This window comes from Hyaena hyaena, unplaced genomic scaffold, assembly GCF_003009895.1.
Source record: "Hyaena hyaena isolate Hyena2069 unplaced genomic scaffold, ASM300989v1 scaffold_504, whole genome shotgun sequence".
In the NCBI taxonomy this organism is placed as follows: Eukaryota; Metazoa; Chordata; class Mammalia; order Carnivora; family Hyaenidae; genus Hyaena; species Hyaena hyaena.
Genome location: NW_024081137.1, coordinates 660,271 through 678,959, shown reverse-complemented (window position 1 = coordinate 678,959; position 18,689 = coordinate 660,271). Strand labels below are relative to the sequence as shown.

Below are 18,689 nucleotides of genomic sequence, written 5' to 3'. Positions count from 1 at the left end.
CTACAGTGGGTTTGGTATAAGAGCATAATCAAATGTGCCTGAATTCATTTAAAAAAAAAAAAACTATTTGAAACTTTCGCATTTCTCACACATTTTAATTTACTTGAAAAATGTAGGTTCCTTAAATGTCTTAAGTATTAAATTAATACATAAACCAATGTGAAAATCTGCTTTTCAGTCTTAAATATAGTTATCAATTACTTAGTGCTCACTTATTATCTTGATGGACCCTCTTATTTTTATGAAACGACCTGCTGGCTGCATGTAAAGAAAGTAAAACTTTTGGCATGATAGTATAATTATGCTTGTATTAGACATGCACTTGGGCATTATGTCGGTGTTACGAAAAAAGTTCATAGTATAGTAGGCAAAGGAAGTCAGTGGCTACGAATTAGGGGATAAATGAAAGTGTTTTTCTTTTAATAGAGAACAAAGAAACTCTCCCTAAACTCTTGGTTTGGTCATTTATCCAATAAAGGAAAATTTATTGTTCCGAGTAGAGAATTCTGTAAGAATTGATCATATATAAAGGGCACAATATTTTGGTCTTCTAATAACTTTTATCTATATTTGGCAAGCTGAGTCATGCAAGGATGATTGTTACCAAACTGTCTGTAAGTCAGATCAGATTCTGTAGGTGAAAAGAGAGTGCCGTGGCCAGGGTACATGGACAGCTGCCTGTTCCCTGAACTGGAGAGCTGCAGTGGCTGTAGTGCAGTAAGCCTGCAGGTAAGTGGCGCGCGAGGGGCACATCAGATGAGCACATTAGCGTGTCCACAGCTGCTCAGGTGACTGCAGTGACCAGTAGTAATTGCTCCAGATAATTTGGGGTAGCAGGTGCCCCAGGCCCCCTGGGGGATTCCCTGTGCAGCCACAGGACAGGCACTTTGGGGGATGCCTGGGATGTTGTGTTACACATGGTGACTGACCTGACCACTTTGGTGGCAGCTGAGCTCATGAATTCAATGACAGGTAAATGCCTGGCCTTATTGCTAATTTCAGCCTTTTCTCCCCCCTCCTCTCTCCCAGGCCCTTCCCAACAGAAGAAAGTGTTAATGATGAAGACATCTACAAAGGCCTTCCTGATTTAATAGAGTATGTTGGGCATCTTCAGAAAAATTAAACCACTGCCAATTTTTGCACCCTTTGTGGATTTTAACCGTGGATGTTAAGATAGCTTTCTGAAGTGGAAAAGTGGCTTAATAATGATTAAGATGTGTAAGAATTCACCTCAGGCTAGTGATGGAAAGCTTCACGAGAGAATTTGTAGTTTATGCTGCGTGCCCGGCACCATGCCAGTCCCTATGACGAGTAAAGGAAACAGACTGCAATGAAGTCAAATTTGGACGTTTCTCAAAGGCGTACTAGAGGTGGTGGATGAAACAGAGGGAGGCAATTAAGGATGAAGGACAAAGAGAAATAGGATCTACTACTGGAATTGTAGGGCAGATAGTGCATGCTTTGTCAGTTCAAGGAAGGGCGAGATTAGTGTGGGCTGGCGTTATTCAGGGAGTTTCATTAGATGGTGTTTGTTCTGCACAGAGAATCCTTTCGGGTTTTATTATTTAACAGTCAAGAGAGGCAAAAAGGCCTTTGCACCTGATTATCTTCTGCTGATTGAGTGACTTGTGCAGATTACAAATAAATATAAGACATGATCCCCACCCCTCAAGGAACTAATGACAAAGATCAGGCTTGTTTGCAAAGAATTATAATAAGACATAGCTTATGCTCCAGGAGGGATTCAGGTTCTGTGGAAATTCATCCATCCTAATACACGAGCATTCCAAGCTTGTTCTTGCTGTGAGACCTTTGCATTTGCTTCTTCTGTGGCTGACTTCTGTCACCTTTCCCATCTTTGCTTGGATGTCTCTCCACAGAGAGGCCTTCCTGACTACCCCATCTGAAATTGCTGTCAGTCCCTTACCTAGCTCTGTGGTTTTAAGGCACTCACTACTGCCCAAGACCTTCTTTGTTTGCTTCATTTGTTGTCCATGTCCTCATTTGAAGGTCAACTTCGTGAGATCAGGGACTTGACCTTGTTCTAGGCTATTGTTCTAGAACTTCACACAGCATCTGGTGAAGAGCAGGTCCTTGATAAATATTTATTTTCTGGATGACTAAGCAGAATTGCATTAAGCATCTACTGTTTGCCGGCATTATGCTTCAGGCCCAAGCTGTTTAGTTGTATAAATACAAGCTTATTGAGAGCCCATAACCATGTTGCATGCATGATCTTGTGTTGGTTATAACCACCCATGATGAGGTTGTTTATAGTATCCCAGCTTTTGAAGGAGAAAACTGAATCGTGGAAAGCTGAAGGTCAGAAAGCTAGTAAATTTTAGTCTTTGAATTTGAACCCAAACGTTTCTTACTCCAGAGCTGAGGTTCTTTCTCCGAGCAGTGACCTCTGGAAGCATCCTGAATTGCCTGTCTGAGAACTTGCTGTGGAAGAGCAGTGGAGAGTGCTGACAGGAGACCCTGGGATGGCCAGCCAGCAGCTCTTCCCAGGATGGGTGGCACTTGCATGTTTCTTACCTCTTCTTAACACCTCCAAGATCTCACTGATCTTGAGCAAGATTGATACTGACCATCTCATTGAATTGGCTACAGTCTTGGCTAAAGTGACTGTAAGGTCACTAGGTAATATAATCAAATCCCTTAAAATGTTAGGAAGCATGTATTATTTCTAGAGCTATCATGATGTTCTTTTTTGAGCCTCAGCAATTGGCGCTTATACCTACTACTTTTCCAAGCTTGCTGTGTGGATGTCAGGATAGACCTTGGGAGGGTGCATCCCTAGATAAGTTTGGAGAAACCTGGGCTCCTGAGGCAGCTGTTCTGAGATAGCAGCTCATGTTCTGTGAGATGCAGCCTGCTTCAACTTTCCATCTGGTGGTGGAAGGTCTAAATAGGGTGATTCCTGCAGGTGCTGGCTTTTGAGTTTGCTATGACACCTCGGTTTTGAGTCTTAGCTTTGTTATCATCTCTCTGGCTCGTATCCTTAACTCTGACTTTTGGGGGTGAATCACCCTAAGGGAAGCCCCTGGAACAAACACTGGCCTATTCTCCACTGCAAGGGGAATCATTCTCTTCTCACATGGAGAGAAGCAGACACAGGATGGGATGGAGAAGGTATGATGTGGCTAGGTGGCACAGTGTCTTTAGTTTTTCTGCTTTGATGACCAGGGTGTCACTCAACCCCATATATAGATGGCCTGGATGTGGGAGAAATAATGTAGATTATTGTTGATATGTTGACCACTGGAAGAATCATAGTTGTCCTTCCGGGCTCGCCCCAGCTTCATTTTATGCAGTCAGGAATTACTGACCAAACTGTTAGCAGGAAAAGCTCCCTTAGTGTGATATTGAATGTAACAAAACCCAAACCATTCTAGCCCAATCTTGAGACTGTGTGTGAGTGCATATGCATGCACACAATTGCATGTGTGTCTCTTCTACAATTCTTAAAAAAATTTTGTTCTAGTTTTGTTGAGAAATAATTGAAATACATCCTTGTGTAAGTTAAGGAGTACAGTATATGGTTTATTTACATATATCATGAAGTGATTGCCACAGTAGGGTCAGCTAATGCCTGTCATCTTACATAGATATAATTAAAAGAAAAGAAAGAAGAAAAGGTAAAAAAAAAAAAATTCTCCTTGTAATGAAAATTCTTAAGGTTTACATTCCTAACAACTTTTCCGTATACCATGCAGCAGTGTTAGCTGTAGTCATCCTGTTGAACATTCCATCTCTCTTATGTACTTACCTTATTGCTGGAAGTTTATACCTTTTAATCACCTTCTCCAAATATTCCCTCCCCCCTGCCCCAATGTCCTTCCCGTCTTCCACTTCTGACCCCACCAAGTCTGATCTCCTCTTTCTATGAGGTTTTTGTGTGGTGTTGTTTTTGTTTTGGATTCCACATATGAGTGAGATCACACAGTGTTTGGCTTTCTCTATCTTATATCATTCAGTGTAATGCCCTCATGGTCCATCCATGTTATTGCAAAAAAATTTCCTCTTTTTCTTTTTGCTGAATAATACTGCAGTGTGTATGTATACACACACACATATGTACATACATACATACATATACACACACACCTACCACAACATCCTCATCCATTCTTCCATCAGTGGACACTTAGGTTGTTTCTATGTCTTGGTTATTCTGAATGTTGCTCTGCACATGAGGGTACAGATATCATTATGAGCTAGTGTTTTTGTTTCCTTTGGCTGTATTCCCAGAAGTGGAATTGCTGGATCATATGGTATTTCTATTTTTAATATTTTTGAAGAACTTCCATACTTTTTTCCACAGTGACTGCACCAATTTACAAACCCGCCGACAGCGCATGAGGGTTCTTTTCTGCACATCCATGCCAACATTTATCTCTTGTCTTCTGATGGTGGCCATTCTAACAGGCATGGGGCTGTATCACATTGTGGTTTTAACTTGAATTTTTGTAATGACTAGTGATGTTGGGCATCTTTTCATGTACCTGTTGGCCCTTCATATATCTTCTTTGGAGAAATGTCTACTCATATCCTTTGCCTATTTTTTAATGAGGTTATTTTGTTATTTTTAAGTTGTATGACTTGCTTATCAGATAGATGGTTTGTAAATATTTTTTCCTATTCCATAGGTTGCCTTTTCACTTTGTTGATGGTTTCTTTTGCTGTGCAGAAACTTGCTAGTTTGATGCAGTCCCATTTGTTTATTTTTAGATCTTGTTGCTTGTGCTCTAGGTGCCCTATCTCCTACAATTCTTAAAGAAAAATCTGTGTGTATTCATATAGTATGTGCCTCTGCCCTCACTGGAAATAGTCAAAGGCAACACTTAAGCAAGATGAGGTGTTTTGGTGGGGGGGTTCTTGGGAGGTGGTCAAAGGCAGTGGAGCTGGGATTGGGAGTAGCAGAGAAATGTGTTTCACAGCCTCTCTTCTTATTGAACAGGGTCCCCTTTGATGCAGAACCTGCTCCTTCATTTCCTAGCTCAGTCATAGATTCTCCAAACCTTCCTATCCTTTGATGTGTTATTGAAAGTTTTCAGACCAGTTGAACTCTCCCCCGTTACCTGCTTGGATTGCCTGTCTCAGATCCTCAGTATGGAAATTCTGGAATTACCTAGTGACTTACCATCTGCCCAGTTTTACAAAGTAGCAAGTTCAGTGGCATCCTTCATTCCTTTCCCCTTTCTCCCTAATCCTGACTGGTCACCACGTCTGGGTGACTGCACCTGACACATTTCAGGACTTACTGTCTTCTTGCTCCCTCCACTCAACTGCTATATAAAGCCACCTCTTGCGTCCCAAATGCCCAGGTAAGATTGAGCTTACAGGGTTTACTGCCTTTCTCAGGTTGATTTTAGCTCTTCCCTCTGGGGGTCACATTCGCTTAACTGAATGAGATCCCACTCATGATGTTGCTGGGCTCTTAATAGCTTTTGCCTTTGGACATGTTGGTGTCCTTTGTCCGGAATGTCCTTCTCCTTTTTTCACTGAGTATGTGTCACTTCTGAGGGCAGAAACCGTGTCTGCCTAGTGTACAGCCATATCTCCTGGAACATGGTAGTATTTATTTAGCAAATACCTATTAAATAAAGAAATACATTCAAGATCCTGTTCAGACGTAATATCTGTTGTGAAGCCTTCCTGGACTTCTATAGTCAGAGGTACTCTTACTCTTTCCCTTGCTCCTACATCTTGCATTCATCTGCTCTGTTGTACTTCTAGAATTATGTGTTCATGCGCTGTTGGCTACACTAGACTATGGGAGAGTTCTCAGATCTTCTTGATCTATGCATTCTTAGCACTGAAGAGTCTGGACCTCAATAGGTTCTGAGAAAATGTCTTGAGTGAGTGGTTGGGTGGGCAGCTAACCCTAGAACAAATTTTTCTGAGAGCAGAGTTCACTGACATATTTGTTAATGTCCTCTGACTACCAGATGAACCTCCCTTAAGGCACCTTTCTTTCTTCTGGGTGTTTGAAACAGTTCATTCCTATCACATGCTTCCAAATAATCCATGACAACATAGGTTCAATCACAAGGTTGTCTATTTTGAAAAATGCTCCAAGTTGTGGAGTGACATTTACAGTGTTCTTATTTTCATACATATCAATTTATAAGGTCCTGTCTGCACAGGCCCAGGATAGGTGGAAGGGCTGGCAGTATTGAAGGAGCTGAATTTTTTTTTTTTTTTTTTTCAGAGAAAGGTTGATGCTTCTTTCTAACATGTCTAAATGTATTAATCTCAATTCTTTGGGGTTATTAGTGAATAGCAGCTCTATATAAAAGTCTTGAACTGAAAGGGAACACTTAAGGAGTAGTAACAAAACATGTGATGGGTAGAACAATTTCTACTTTGAGTGAGTGGGTTTACAATCTCATAAGAAGGATTTAAGAGATACATCAGTCAGTTACTTCATAAGCATTCACAGAAGCCTTAAAAATTGGGATGGTTTTCAACTGTCGGGAGACCAGCTGATTTCAAATGGTATTTAAAAATGCCTTGTGGCCTTGGAATAATTTCTGTAAACAGGAAACAGGCAAATAAAACAGATTATAGTAGGATCTGGATGACTGGGGGACCTGAGGATACCCTCTGAGTGGACTGGATGGAGCGTGGTTGGAAAACCACTGCACTAGGTACTGACAGTAATAACTCTGTGGAAACTGATGCTTTTATTTTTTTTAAGTTTATTTATTTTGGGAGGAGGAAGGGAACAAGTGGGAGGGGGGGTAGAGAGAATCCCAAGTAGGTTTTATGCTGATGGTGCAGAGGCCAACGCAAGGGCTTGATCTCAAGAACCGTGAGATCATGACCTGAGCCGCAGTCAAGAGTTAGATGCTTCCCTGACTGAGCCACCCATGTGTCCTGAAACTAATGCTTTTAAAAGACCATTTATAAACTATGAGATTGTCCCCAACTCCCCTGTGTTCCCCATGTTGTACCCATTAATATATTTGATCAACCTCAGGCCTTGAAATAGGAAAAATGGGGGCAATATGATAGAGTAATGAAAACATTTAGAGTAAGACTCTGTTTTAAACTGGATCTGCAACAGACCAGCTGTGTTTTCACAGGCAAGTCAAATAACCTTTTGTTCTCTCAGTTTCCTGACGTCTTTTAGGGATCAAACAGTAATGCTTACCTGATAACACAGGTAGTGAATACTGAGCCTGGGCCAGCTACGGGAGGTCTTGTGTGGAGAGTGATCATTTATGTGCTTGTACATTGTAAATAGCCAGTGAATGTTAGCTGTCACTGCCATCCTGGGTGGATTCTGTGGTTTGGCATTATTTTCATTAGGAGGGAAAGAGTTGTAATGTAAAGCCCTTTGACTCTTGACATGAATTACGTTTTCTTTCTTCTCTGAGTTTTCTGCTAGCCTCTATGTAGCTATTAAATTTACAGCATGATAGAAAATGACCTGGGTATCCTACTCTTTGTTGTAGTGAAACCCATGTGGAAGATGAAGAAGGTCTCTACGACTGCGTTTATGGGGAAGATGAAGGTGGAGAAGTCTATGAGGACTTAATGAAAGCAGAGGAAGCACATCAAGCTGTAGGATCTCACTTGCCTTATTGTTAAAGTTACTTTGAGTATTTTATTAGAAAAGTGATTCCTTGCAAGACTAATTAATATAATTATGTAACTTCTGATGGAATGGGCTTTTGTTTTCTTTTTACGTTTGCTGGCTTTTAACTATGTAATCATGATTTATTGCATTTGGAAACACATACACCTGGCATTTTATAGTTCAAAAGAACCAAAGGGAATCTTTGATCTAGTCCTTGTATTCTACTTGTAAGCAAAGCAAGTCTCAGAAATGACATGCCACCCAGCTAAATAGTGACCAAGTGGCAATAGAACATAAATTCAGGGAATTGTGAAGTGTTATCATGAAGGGAAATCTTCTCTTTCAAAGCAGTTTAATCTTTAAATTTGATGTAGCATAATATATATGTTAAAGAATATTTTTTCATATTTGTTGGGTTGATAAGAGGTATTTTTTGTTCGTTATAGCATTTCATTCCTAGCATTTTTACTGTTTCACAAACTTAGTTTCAGATATTGTCATAGTCAGTATGCATGCACAAAGGTTAACCTGCCACCAGAATATCTAAAACATTCAGAAAGAATTACTCTGAATTATTTTTTCACCTATAATTTGAAACAAACAAATGGTCAGTCATGTAGTCTTTTACTAATCTTTTTTTTTTTTTTTTTTTTTTATACAAAACCCTTTTCTCATCAGCTGGGTGGTAGGATAGGTGTTTTTAGTGCTTTGATGAATTTCCTCAGCCCTCTTTGTAATCTTGGCTTTACTAAAAGGCTGGTGAGTTGTCCAGTGCCCCTGAGAGGGAAAGTAGCTTCTGTGGGATAGAATAAGTTACCTGGCCTGTGTTTGGTAATGAATGAGCTTTAACCCACTGTGTGAGCTGATAGGCTGACTGGGGCAGTATTTTTAGATGACAGAGTGTCACCTGTATCTGCTATAATTATCATCTGCTTGGGGTACCAGCAGACTCGTGAGTGTCTCCCAAGGACAGTCCTCATTCAGCTGACAGTGCTGGGTTGTTTATACCGGGCAGGGTTAAGGGCAATGATCATTTAAATGCGTGAGGGCCTTTCTGGTTTGCTCCTCATGGTCCTGGGTGCTCTATCAGGATATCTCATTTACAGTTCCTTGGGGTTAGAACTGTAATTCTCACTGTTTTGTGGATGAGAAAACAGACATGGAGAAAATAAGTAACTTATTCACAATAACTAGCTAAGAACAGAAAAACTGGTACTTGCGCCCAGTTCTACCTGATCTTCGATCTTCATATTATGCTCTACTACCCCCAGTCTTAGCATGTAGTGAAGAGCCAAACCCCAGCATGTTAATTCTTAAAGGTATTTTAAGATTTTATTTATCAAAGGTCCTTTTATTATTTTGCAAGTATTTCTACAGCACTTGTAAAGTACACTTTACTTTAACAAAACTATATTAGCATGTGGGATGTTTCCAACATAAATAACATTTATAATGAAAGAGGTTTTTTTTCAGTATAGAGAGGGTCTATACTCAGAAGTTTATTTTTAATTATTTAGAACTTATTTACAATGTCCAAAATTTTAAAAACAGATACTTCTTAAATGCAATAAATCTTTCAGTTGTGTTTTATTAAAATGAAAAGCTTAAGAAAATCAGTAGTTTTGAGCTCTATGTACTACCAGAGAGATTAATACACATGTTTGATAAAATAATTTGTTTTGAAAACTCTTACTGCAGAAATGTCCAGAAAATGACATACGAAGTTGCTGCCTAGCAGAAATTAAGCAAACAGAAGAAAAATACACAGAAACATTGGAGTCAATAGAAAAAGTAAGTTGTCGAGTGTTATTTTTGATGCCCAAATAGTGCATTTTATAATTCATATATGAGATTCAGTGTATCTACTGTGTGCTTTCTAGTTTTCAGTAGAACAAGCAGATTTATTCATTCCACAGCTAGTTACTGATTTCTTAGTGTCTGAATGGCACTCTGCTAGGCACTGAGCATATAGCAATAAACACAGTAAAACTCTGCTTCTTGTGACACTTTCTCTCTCGTGGGAGTGTTTGTAATTTAAGCAAGTAAGTGTGCCAGGCGGTGATCAATTCTCGGAAGAAAAACCAGTCCAGGAAAGAGGACAGAGAGTGATGTGGGATTATTTTATAGAAAGTGGTAATGGAAGGCCTCTTTGATAAGATCACATTTTAGCAGACAGCTGAGGGGATTGAGGAAGAGAGCCATGCCAACATCCCAGAGACGACAGTTCCTGGGAGAAAGGCCCTCAGATGAGATCGTGTTTAGCATGTTTCAAGGAGTAGCAGCCCAGGTGGCTAAAGCAGCATGAGGGAAGAGAAGCAGGGAGAGCGAATTGCTAGTGAGTCACCGCATCACATAGGGGGCATAGAGGACACCTCGCTCAAAGCTGGAGTGTGTGAGTAGAAGTGATAGGATCTAATGTGAAGTTTTCTCACAGTTTACTCTGACTTTTGGGGAGGAAAGTTAGAAGGATATTGCAACAATCAGATTGGCAGAACATGGTGGTGGTATTTGTAGAGCTGATAAGGAATGGTCACATTCTGGATAAATTTTGAAAGTAGAGCTGAGGGGATTAGGTGATGAATTAGATGAAGGATATATGGGAAAAGGAGCAGTCAAGAATGTTAGGGTTATAGCATAAATAGTTGCATGAGTGGTGAAGACGGTTACTCAGATAAAGAGGACAGATTTGGGAATCATGAATCTGTTGGGACAGTCTATATTTGCAATACCTATTAGCTTCCAAGGGGCTGTGCTGAGGAGGGAGTTGGATATATGAGGCTGGCATTAAGGGGAAAGGTTGACAAATAGATGGGGCCATATCATTACACACTGGCTTATAAGGTCAGTGGTACTGAATGCGCTGCAAAGGTGGGAGGTAGTGATCAGAGAGTTGATGACTTGAAATTAATGCTGTCAAGCCTGTGCCGTTGTTGACAATGAGAAGGTCTTGGGATATGACCTCCAGAGTAGAGAGCTGAGCTAGGATGGAGCACAAGATTGCTGGCAGTTAAGGATCTAAAAGACCAAGCTATTGGAAGGATTATCTGCACAGATGCTGAGGTTGCCAAGAACAGACCTGGGAGTCGTGATGGAAGGAGATATGATAGGCCAGGAATTCACGTTCTCGAGGAATGAAGCAGATGATCAAGGCATTTGAGAGTATTTTCTTATCAGTCCTGTATCTCCAAAATATTGCCATTTTTTTGCCAAGTCAGCCGATAGTGTTCTTTTTTTATTAATTTCAGAAGTATTTATTCCCTAAACCTTTTATTTTATGCTTTAAATATATTAACTTGTGTTTATGTATTTATAGGTCTGTTTAAGTATAAATCTTTAAGATAGAAACTTTTAATAAATATTGATCATTTGTTGATGAAACCTGTTATATAGATTAGGATAAGTTGTGCTTAATTATTTCTCTGTTCTATCCTTGTAGTATTTCATGGCACCACTAAAAAGATTTCTGACAGCAGCAGAGTTTGATTCAGTATTCATCAACATTCCTGTAAGTAAAAATATGCTAGCTAAAATTGTGGTGTATTTATAAAATCTCAGTCATGTTATTGGGTTCCAGATTCCTATTTTAACATTCTCCTGTATTCTTTAAGAATTTTAACTGTCGTGGGCGCTCCTGGGTGGCTCAGTCGGTTAAGCAGCCGACTTTAGCTCAGGTCATGGTCTCACGGTTCATGAGTTCGAGCCCTGTGTTGGGCTCTGTACTGACAGTTCAGAGCCTGGAGCCTGCTTCGGATTCTGTGTCTCCCTCTCTCTGTGGCCCTCCCCCCTCATGCTTTGTCTCTGTCTCTGTTAAGAATTAAAAAAAAAAAAAAAATCAAAACAAAAAAGAATTTTAACTATCTTGGATGGCTCAGTTGATTGAGCATCCAACTCCGGATTTTGGTTCAGGCCATGATGTCATGGTTCGCAGGTTCGAGCCCCACAACAGGTTCCACGTTGGCAGTGTGAAGCCTGCTTAAGATCTTCCCCTCACCAGCTTGCTTGCTTTTTCTCAAAGTAAATAAATCAACTTAAAAAATAAATTTAAAAAATTTTTAAAAATAAAAAGAATTTGAACTCTTTTTTGCCTCTTCAGTTCTTATATCCTTATTTTCTAGAAATTAGGGATGTGTCATATCTTCAAAGTCCCTCAGAATGCAAGCTGAAAACACATGGATAAGATTCATGAATTATCCTTAACTGTTTGTCAAGAAGAGGTTGTCTTAGTTAAATAACCCCTGGTGCCACTGTCACTTTGTCTTGTGGGAGCCTCCTGTCCGTCTCCCTGCGCTGCTGCTCCAGCAGCCCCTCAGCCTCCTCCTATAGACACTGTCCTGAAGGCGTTCATTTCCTCCACTTTCTTGGCCTCTATTCTCTGGTGCTTTCTGCTTCTGCTTTCAGTTGTACTAACCTTAATTCCCATTTCGGAAATACACTACACATGATTTAAAAATCCATCTTAGTGGTTATTTGTGAGTTTGTTTTTTTCATATTTATGTACACATTTTGGGTTTCAGAGCACCTTACAATGATCTTATAATCCTTAAAGGATAGTTACACAGAAGCATTGAAGCAAACCAAATGCTAGGGTGCCTGGGTGGCTCAGTCGATTAGGCATCCAACTTCGGCTCAGGTCATGATCTCATGGTTTGTGGGTTTGAACCCCACGGTCTCTGTGCTTACAGCTCAAAGCCTGGAACCTGCTTTAGATTCTGTGTCTCCCTCTATCTCTGACCCTCCCCTGCTCATGCTGTCTCTCCCTCTCTCTCTCAGAAATAAATAAAATGTTAAAAAAATTTTTTTTTAAAAAAGAAAGAAACCAAATGCTATGCCAGGCGAGGTCATATTAGGCAACATTCAAATTCTTAAACTTCCAAAACTGCCTTGGATCTTAATATACAGCTTAGGTATACACTATATAAGCTTTTATGCACAGGCTTGCTTATCTTACCTGCATCCCCGATTCTGGCCAATGAAGACATTCTCATTGATTTGTAGCCTAGCAGGAAGAAAAAGGTCACAATATCAGATGAACATTTAGCATAAAGCAAATCACACAGTCTAGGAAGATGAGGATCTCGAACCACCTTAATACGGTCACTGTAACTTAGGACTCCTTTGACAGTCCTTAATTTTAAGGCTTTTCCATGGTCTTCAAGAAAGTGACAGGGCCAGCATATTCCTATTTCCTTTCCACCCCACTGAGGAAAGGGCATGCTGTGAAGTCAGTGTGTCACCAAGGTAGAGGGAAAAGATAATGCGAGAATTGGCACCTTGATTAGAATTTCTTCATTTTCTGGCTGTGACATGTATTTACTGACTGAAAATGACTTGCTTATCAGGAAAAAAGTGGAATTGTGACTTCTGAGTTGCTCTAGTAAACTGCCTAGTACAACTTATCTGCTCTTTATTTATGCTGTGAGTAGTCTGGTTTCAAGTAATTTAGTGTGATTATGGTTAGCACCAGGACACTACTAATTGACCAAAGTACAAATCTACATTTTTATGTCCCAAGGACATGAATCATTACTTTATCCCGTCAATAAAACATTAAGCACTTGGATAGTTTTATTTAAAAAATTAAAGTGATTATAATGAAAATGAGCTGTACATATTTTTATACAAGGAATAAATTACCCTTTAATAAGTAGTGAGATAATTCTTTTTCCAACAGGACACTGAGAGTTCCAGTCAGATCTGAAGTTGCTGTTTCTCATGCACGTGACTTGTCTTCTTCCCTCTCCTTCTCTCTCCTTCTCCTACCTTCCTTTTTCTCTCTCTCTTCTCCCTTCCTCCCCTCCACTTCCTCTTTTCTTTATTCCTAGTAGCAGGTTTATAGGTTGAAGGCATTACATTTCCTTAAATGACAAGTCTAGCAACAGTAGGGATTTTAGGTTTGGGGTGATTTTTTGGGGGGAGGGTCCTGATTTCTAATTTCTTTTGACATTTTTTTCCTTAAGGAACTTGTAAAAGTTCATCGGAACCTAATGCAAGAGATTCATGATTCCATTGTAAATAAAAATGACCAGAACTTATATCAAGTTTTCATTAACTACAAGGAAAGGTAACTTTTAACTTTAAATTTTGTGTTATCAGTTAGTAATTATAGTGAGGGTTAGTATTAAAATTCCCCTGGGAAGCACCTGGTTGGTTCAAGAGTCAGTTAAAAGTCTGACTCTCCATCTAAGCTTAGGTCTTGATCTCAGGGTAATGAATTCAACACATTAGGCATGAAGCTGATTAAAAAAAAAAAAAAAAGTAAAATTGCTTATAAATAGCTATTTCTACTGTCCCTTAAGCTACTACCTGGGCAGTAACTAAAATATGGGACTGTTAACCTCAGGGTGGTAGTGTTCTGTATGTGTATCAGGAAAAAGGAGGGAAAAAAAAAGGATCCAGATGTTTGCTTTGCAAGTCAGAAGATTCAGGTTATCGACCTTTTACCTCTTGAGTTCTGTAGGTTTCAGGAAGTCATTTTAATTCTCTGAGACTCCTTTTTTCCATTTGTAAATGTTAGGTTTTAGGGGAAGATTAGCAGGTGCCTAGTGCTTGTTCCAACTCTAATATTTTATAATTCTCCATTTAAGATTATTAGATTCACAGCTAAAGGCAGTTTCCCTTTCTAAAAAAACAAACCTCTTCTGAACTCACATGAATGAAAGTACCAAGGAATGTCACTTAAAATATCATTCTCTTAAAATCAGGCACCATAGTTCCTGCTGCTGACTAACAAGTGGCTAATGAATTGTTTTGCATCAACAACAGTTAGATAAACATGAACTCATTAGTGGGGTTTTTCCCCCCATGGAGAGTTAAAAGAAACAGTTACCCAACCTCTCTGCAAAGTATCTCTATTAGTCCAGAGCTACCCTTCTGGAAGCAGGCTGATTCCATGCAGTTCAAGGTATCTTCCACCCAGCACACTTCAGGTCTCTCCTCCAATCCCAATTTTCAGATATTGTGTTTTCCTTAATTAAAAAGTAGGAAAGACTAGGAGGTTTATTAATGAGTGGAGTCATGACTAGTGATGACAATAAAATTGTAGTATAAGGCAAAACTGTTTCTGAGTGTGCATAAACAGATGTTGATCTTTAATAGGAATATAAACTGAAAATTTTAATTTTGTTTTTGTGATATTCATGTGTACTCAGCATAAACAGTTATTAAGCCAGTTTGTAAAATCTACCTACTGAAAAAATGTATGGGGAATTAATTCAAATTCAGAAATAAAAATTAGTCCTTTTAATAGCATATTACAGGTGACCCTCATTCTATGTCTGTGTATGATTTGTGTTAAAAAGGAAGTAAGGAAGCAGAGGTTTGGAGAGATGAGAGTAGTTTACCCAGGGTCACCTAGGTAGTTAGAGATAAGATTTGCTTTGATTCTCCCTAACTGTGACTTTAAATAGATGGTAATTCTGCCTCTTCCCCTTCCACTTTATTCATGCTATTTTGTCCTACAAATTTCTCCTCTTCTTCCCTTTCAGGTTGGTTATTTATGGGCAATACTGTAGTGGAGTGGAGTCGGCCATCTCTAGTTTAGACAACATTTCTAAGACAAAAGAAGATGTAAAACTGAAGTTAGAGGTACTGATTATTTTTTGTTTGCTTATGAAATAAAGTAAGATAAATAGAAAATCAAGGGAAGGGGAGGGGGGAATGGGCAAAATGGGTGAAGGGGAGAAGGATTTCCAGGCTTCTAGTTATGGAAAAAAATAACTCCCGGAAATAAAAGGCACAGCCTAAGGAATACAGTGAGTGATATTGTAATAGGGATGTAATGAGACAGAGGGTAGGTGCACTTGTGGTGAACATAGCATCATGTATGAAGTTGTCAAATCACCAAGCTGTACACCTGAAACTTATGTAATGCTGTATGTAGACTATACTCAAATAAAAAAAGAAGAAAAAATAGATCTATTTCATGGCAAGATTAGTGCAACAGTAAATTTCCCCATGTATTCTAAGTATAATTTCATGTCAGCTTTATAAAATATCTTAATAGCTAGCTCTATAAAATAATATGGCAGTAATAATAGTAAACTCTGAGACTTCTGGCTTTGTGTTTCACATGTGTTATGTCATTAGGTCCTCATAACTCTGAGATACATACAATTAATTTTCTTCTTTTATGGATGAGAAACCTGAGATTCAGAGAGAGATTGAGTAATTTGCTCAAGGTCACCTAGGTAGAAAGAGATACAGGATAAGTAAGATATATGTGAGATAATGTACATGCAGATTAAAAATGTTTATTAAAAATGTAAGACATTTAGGATCAGGTGTTACAAGAAGGGCATGGATATTGCTCATAAGAAGGAAGACAGGACAGACACAAATAGGATTAAGTTGTATGTGACAAGCAGTAGTTGATAACACTCCATGAGTGAGATTGAGTGATCACTTCAGTACAGGTAGAATGTGGAAGTTTTCTCTGAAGAGGTAGTATTTGATGTAGGTCCCCAAGGGAATGGGGTGAGTCTTGACAGGTGAGATTCCCTGGAGATATTCTGAACAGATAAGCATGACTGACCGGACGAATCTGGAAAAGTCTGAGAAATGGAGAGGAGGCCAGAATAAACAGCACATGGTAACAATGGAAAATAAATCTGGAAGTTGTGGTCAGTCATTTTTTTTATATGTCATTTTTCTTTTTCATTAGAGTTTGCAATTTTAGACAACTTTTGAAAAAGATTATACATTAAGTGAATTATCTTCTCAAATAGATTACCCATGTATTTGAATTTTCTTAAATGTTGAGTGCAAATGTATAGTCAACTCTTAAATGGCTGTGCTTGTCTTACTTGACTCTCCAGTGTCCCTTTTGCTGTCTTTGTTCACTTAAGCAGTGAGGTCAGCTGATGAAAGGGGAAAAAAAAAATGAGGCAGATGATTTTCATTAGAACTCCTTCATTGTTTTAGCATATTTGGTATGATTTTATAACTTCCACAAAAGGGAACTATCAGTTAGAAAGTTTACACATCAGTAGGCCACCCAGTAACTGTCCTCTCTGCCATCGATCTTTTTCCTTAGCTCTTATAATCCTTTGATGATGTTGACCTTATGTCTGCTGGTAGCTTTAATCACCACTAAATAACATCCTGATACCCCTGCTAGTGTAAAAGGTTGCTGCTCCTCTTGGGAGAATAGAGCCTCAGAAGCTTAGAGCTATAAACTGCCTTGACTCCAATTAAATTATGATGGTAAGATAAAATTGTACAACTTACACGACTAGTTCTTAACAGATCTACCATTAGAACAGTTCTCTTTTTTTAAATAAAGATGTCAAATTCTGGCTCAAGATAGGAGTATACAAGTTGTTAGTCAAACCTCCATTACATTCTCAGTATTGTTTGGATATTCTTCTCCCTTTCTTCAGAGTCACTGTCAAAGTCCTGCCTTATGACACATTACATACTCTGGACCTCTAGGAACATACTTTCTATGGTCACTATCGATCTGAGGGAAAGAGAGAACCTCAGGCTGAGTTTGAAAAGCTAAGGGCGAGGGGCTACTGGCTGCCCTTTTTTGCCTGAAAAGCTACTACTTCTGACTAGTGGCCTGATATGCAAATATTAATCAGACACTTACTGTGACATCTTAGCAGGTGATAGTCTTTGCTGGGACTGTCCTCTGCAGCTCTTGCTATGATCAAGGGAAAGCTGCCTTATTCTTGGTGTCTCTCTGCTTCCTTCATGTCTTCAGTTTTGTGGTTATTTTTGCTCTTGTTGATTTTTGTCTTTTTCTTCTCTGCTTTGGAACCAAGATAACATAGGGTGAAGGGAAACAGAACCTCTTTATCTTGACCTATAAGCTGGCTCATCCTTATTCCACTTATTTTTTTTCTCAATTAGAATTGAAGTTTGGCTAAGCTTGTCACTGGATATTTTGGAAGACTCTGTTTTAACCTTTATTTACTTTTAATTCTAATAAGCATTTTATACCTCAAACTTAGACCCCCAGTTGTAGGAAATGCCAGCAATGTTAGTTTACTTACTGAGCCTATAACTTAGAACTTCCCCGACAGTTTTAAACTGACTTCCATAACATAACAAAGTAAAATTTAAATATGTAGCATGTCTATTCCTAACTCTGTTAAGATAGCATAGAGGGGAGATGAGACTCCTTCATTACAGTAATCTTAACAGTTTACCCTCCTCTTTGAGACCCATGATCCAGAACCTTCTACAATCTGTAGAAGCAAGAAATCAGTTGAAATAGTTATTCTTGCAGTGAACTGTAGGAGTTGACAAGACATGAGCTAACATATCCAGATGTGTCCCCAGTTCTTGTTTAACACCTGTAGTCAAATACTCATGTAGTCACCATTAGGTCATTAGAGCTAATGGTGTTTACTTTATAGCTCCTGATAATAAATCCTTCCGTGTGCCAGAAAAGTTAAAGTGTGGGCAAAGGGGAAACAAACTCATGAACAAAGCAATATTTTCTTGAATGCAACTCTTTCTATGAAGTGGAAAATTCCTTGGTCTGAGATGTGCAATTGTCTGAGGAGTTTGGGTTTAGTTTCTCACTAATAATAATAATAATTTTATGGAACTTCGTTGTTTTAAGACTATATCACAAATATGTGAGAAACCATAAAATCAGAAAAGCAACTTGTTCAAGGTCACACAGCTCAGAGTTGCCAAACTATTTGAATTCAGGCTTCAGTCCTTAAAATTCAGAGTATTTCCCTTAAAGTCATAGTTAATGTCAAAAGAGTGAATACGTCAATACTATTTTTAGATAAACTTTTAAGAAAGAAGATTGTGAGATAAAAAACTAAAATTTGAGGCTTTTGAAACTTCGAATTCAATAATAGGTTTATACTTTAGCAAATTTTTAGACTCCATCATTCCATTTCATTCAGTTTAATAAATATTTGTTAAGCAAGCACTAGATTCTGAAAGCTGTAAAAGACAGAATATATTGGGGAAGAAAGTATGTACAACATTCATTAAGATGTCCACAAGGTACAGAGAGCACAGTTTTGATTGGGATCATTACAAAAGGCTTGGATATATAGTTCTTAAAGAGGATGGTGCATTTTGTTGGAAATTGGACAAAGCATATGGCAGTTGGAGAGAAGAGAATGAACAA

General features: G+C 38.8%; 1 protein-coding gene across 1 annotated transcript in view; it reads left to right on the top strand.

The window, feature by feature from the left end:
- Nucleotides 1-18,689, top strand: part of VAV3 (vav guanine nucleotide exchange factor 3) — a 353,383-nt gene that overhangs the window by 157,481 nt on the left and 177,213 nt on the right. Inside the window, exons 4-9 of the mRNA XM_039254969.1 lie at nucleotides 1,030-1,095; nucleotides 7,467-7,575; nucleotides 9,290-9,382; nucleotides 11,028-11,096; nucleotides 13,549-13,652; nucleotides 15,076-15,175. Coding sequence (XP_039110900.1) covers nucleotides 1,030-1,095; nucleotides 7,467-7,575; nucleotides 9,290-9,382; nucleotides 11,028-11,096; nucleotides 13,549-13,652; nucleotides 15,076-15,175 — 541 coding nt within the window. The remainder of the gene's footprint in view (nucleotides 1-1,029; nucleotides 1,096-7,466; nucleotides 7,576-9,289; nucleotides 9,383-11,027; nucleotides 11,097-13,548; nucleotides 13,653-15,075; nucleotides 15,176-18,689) is intronic.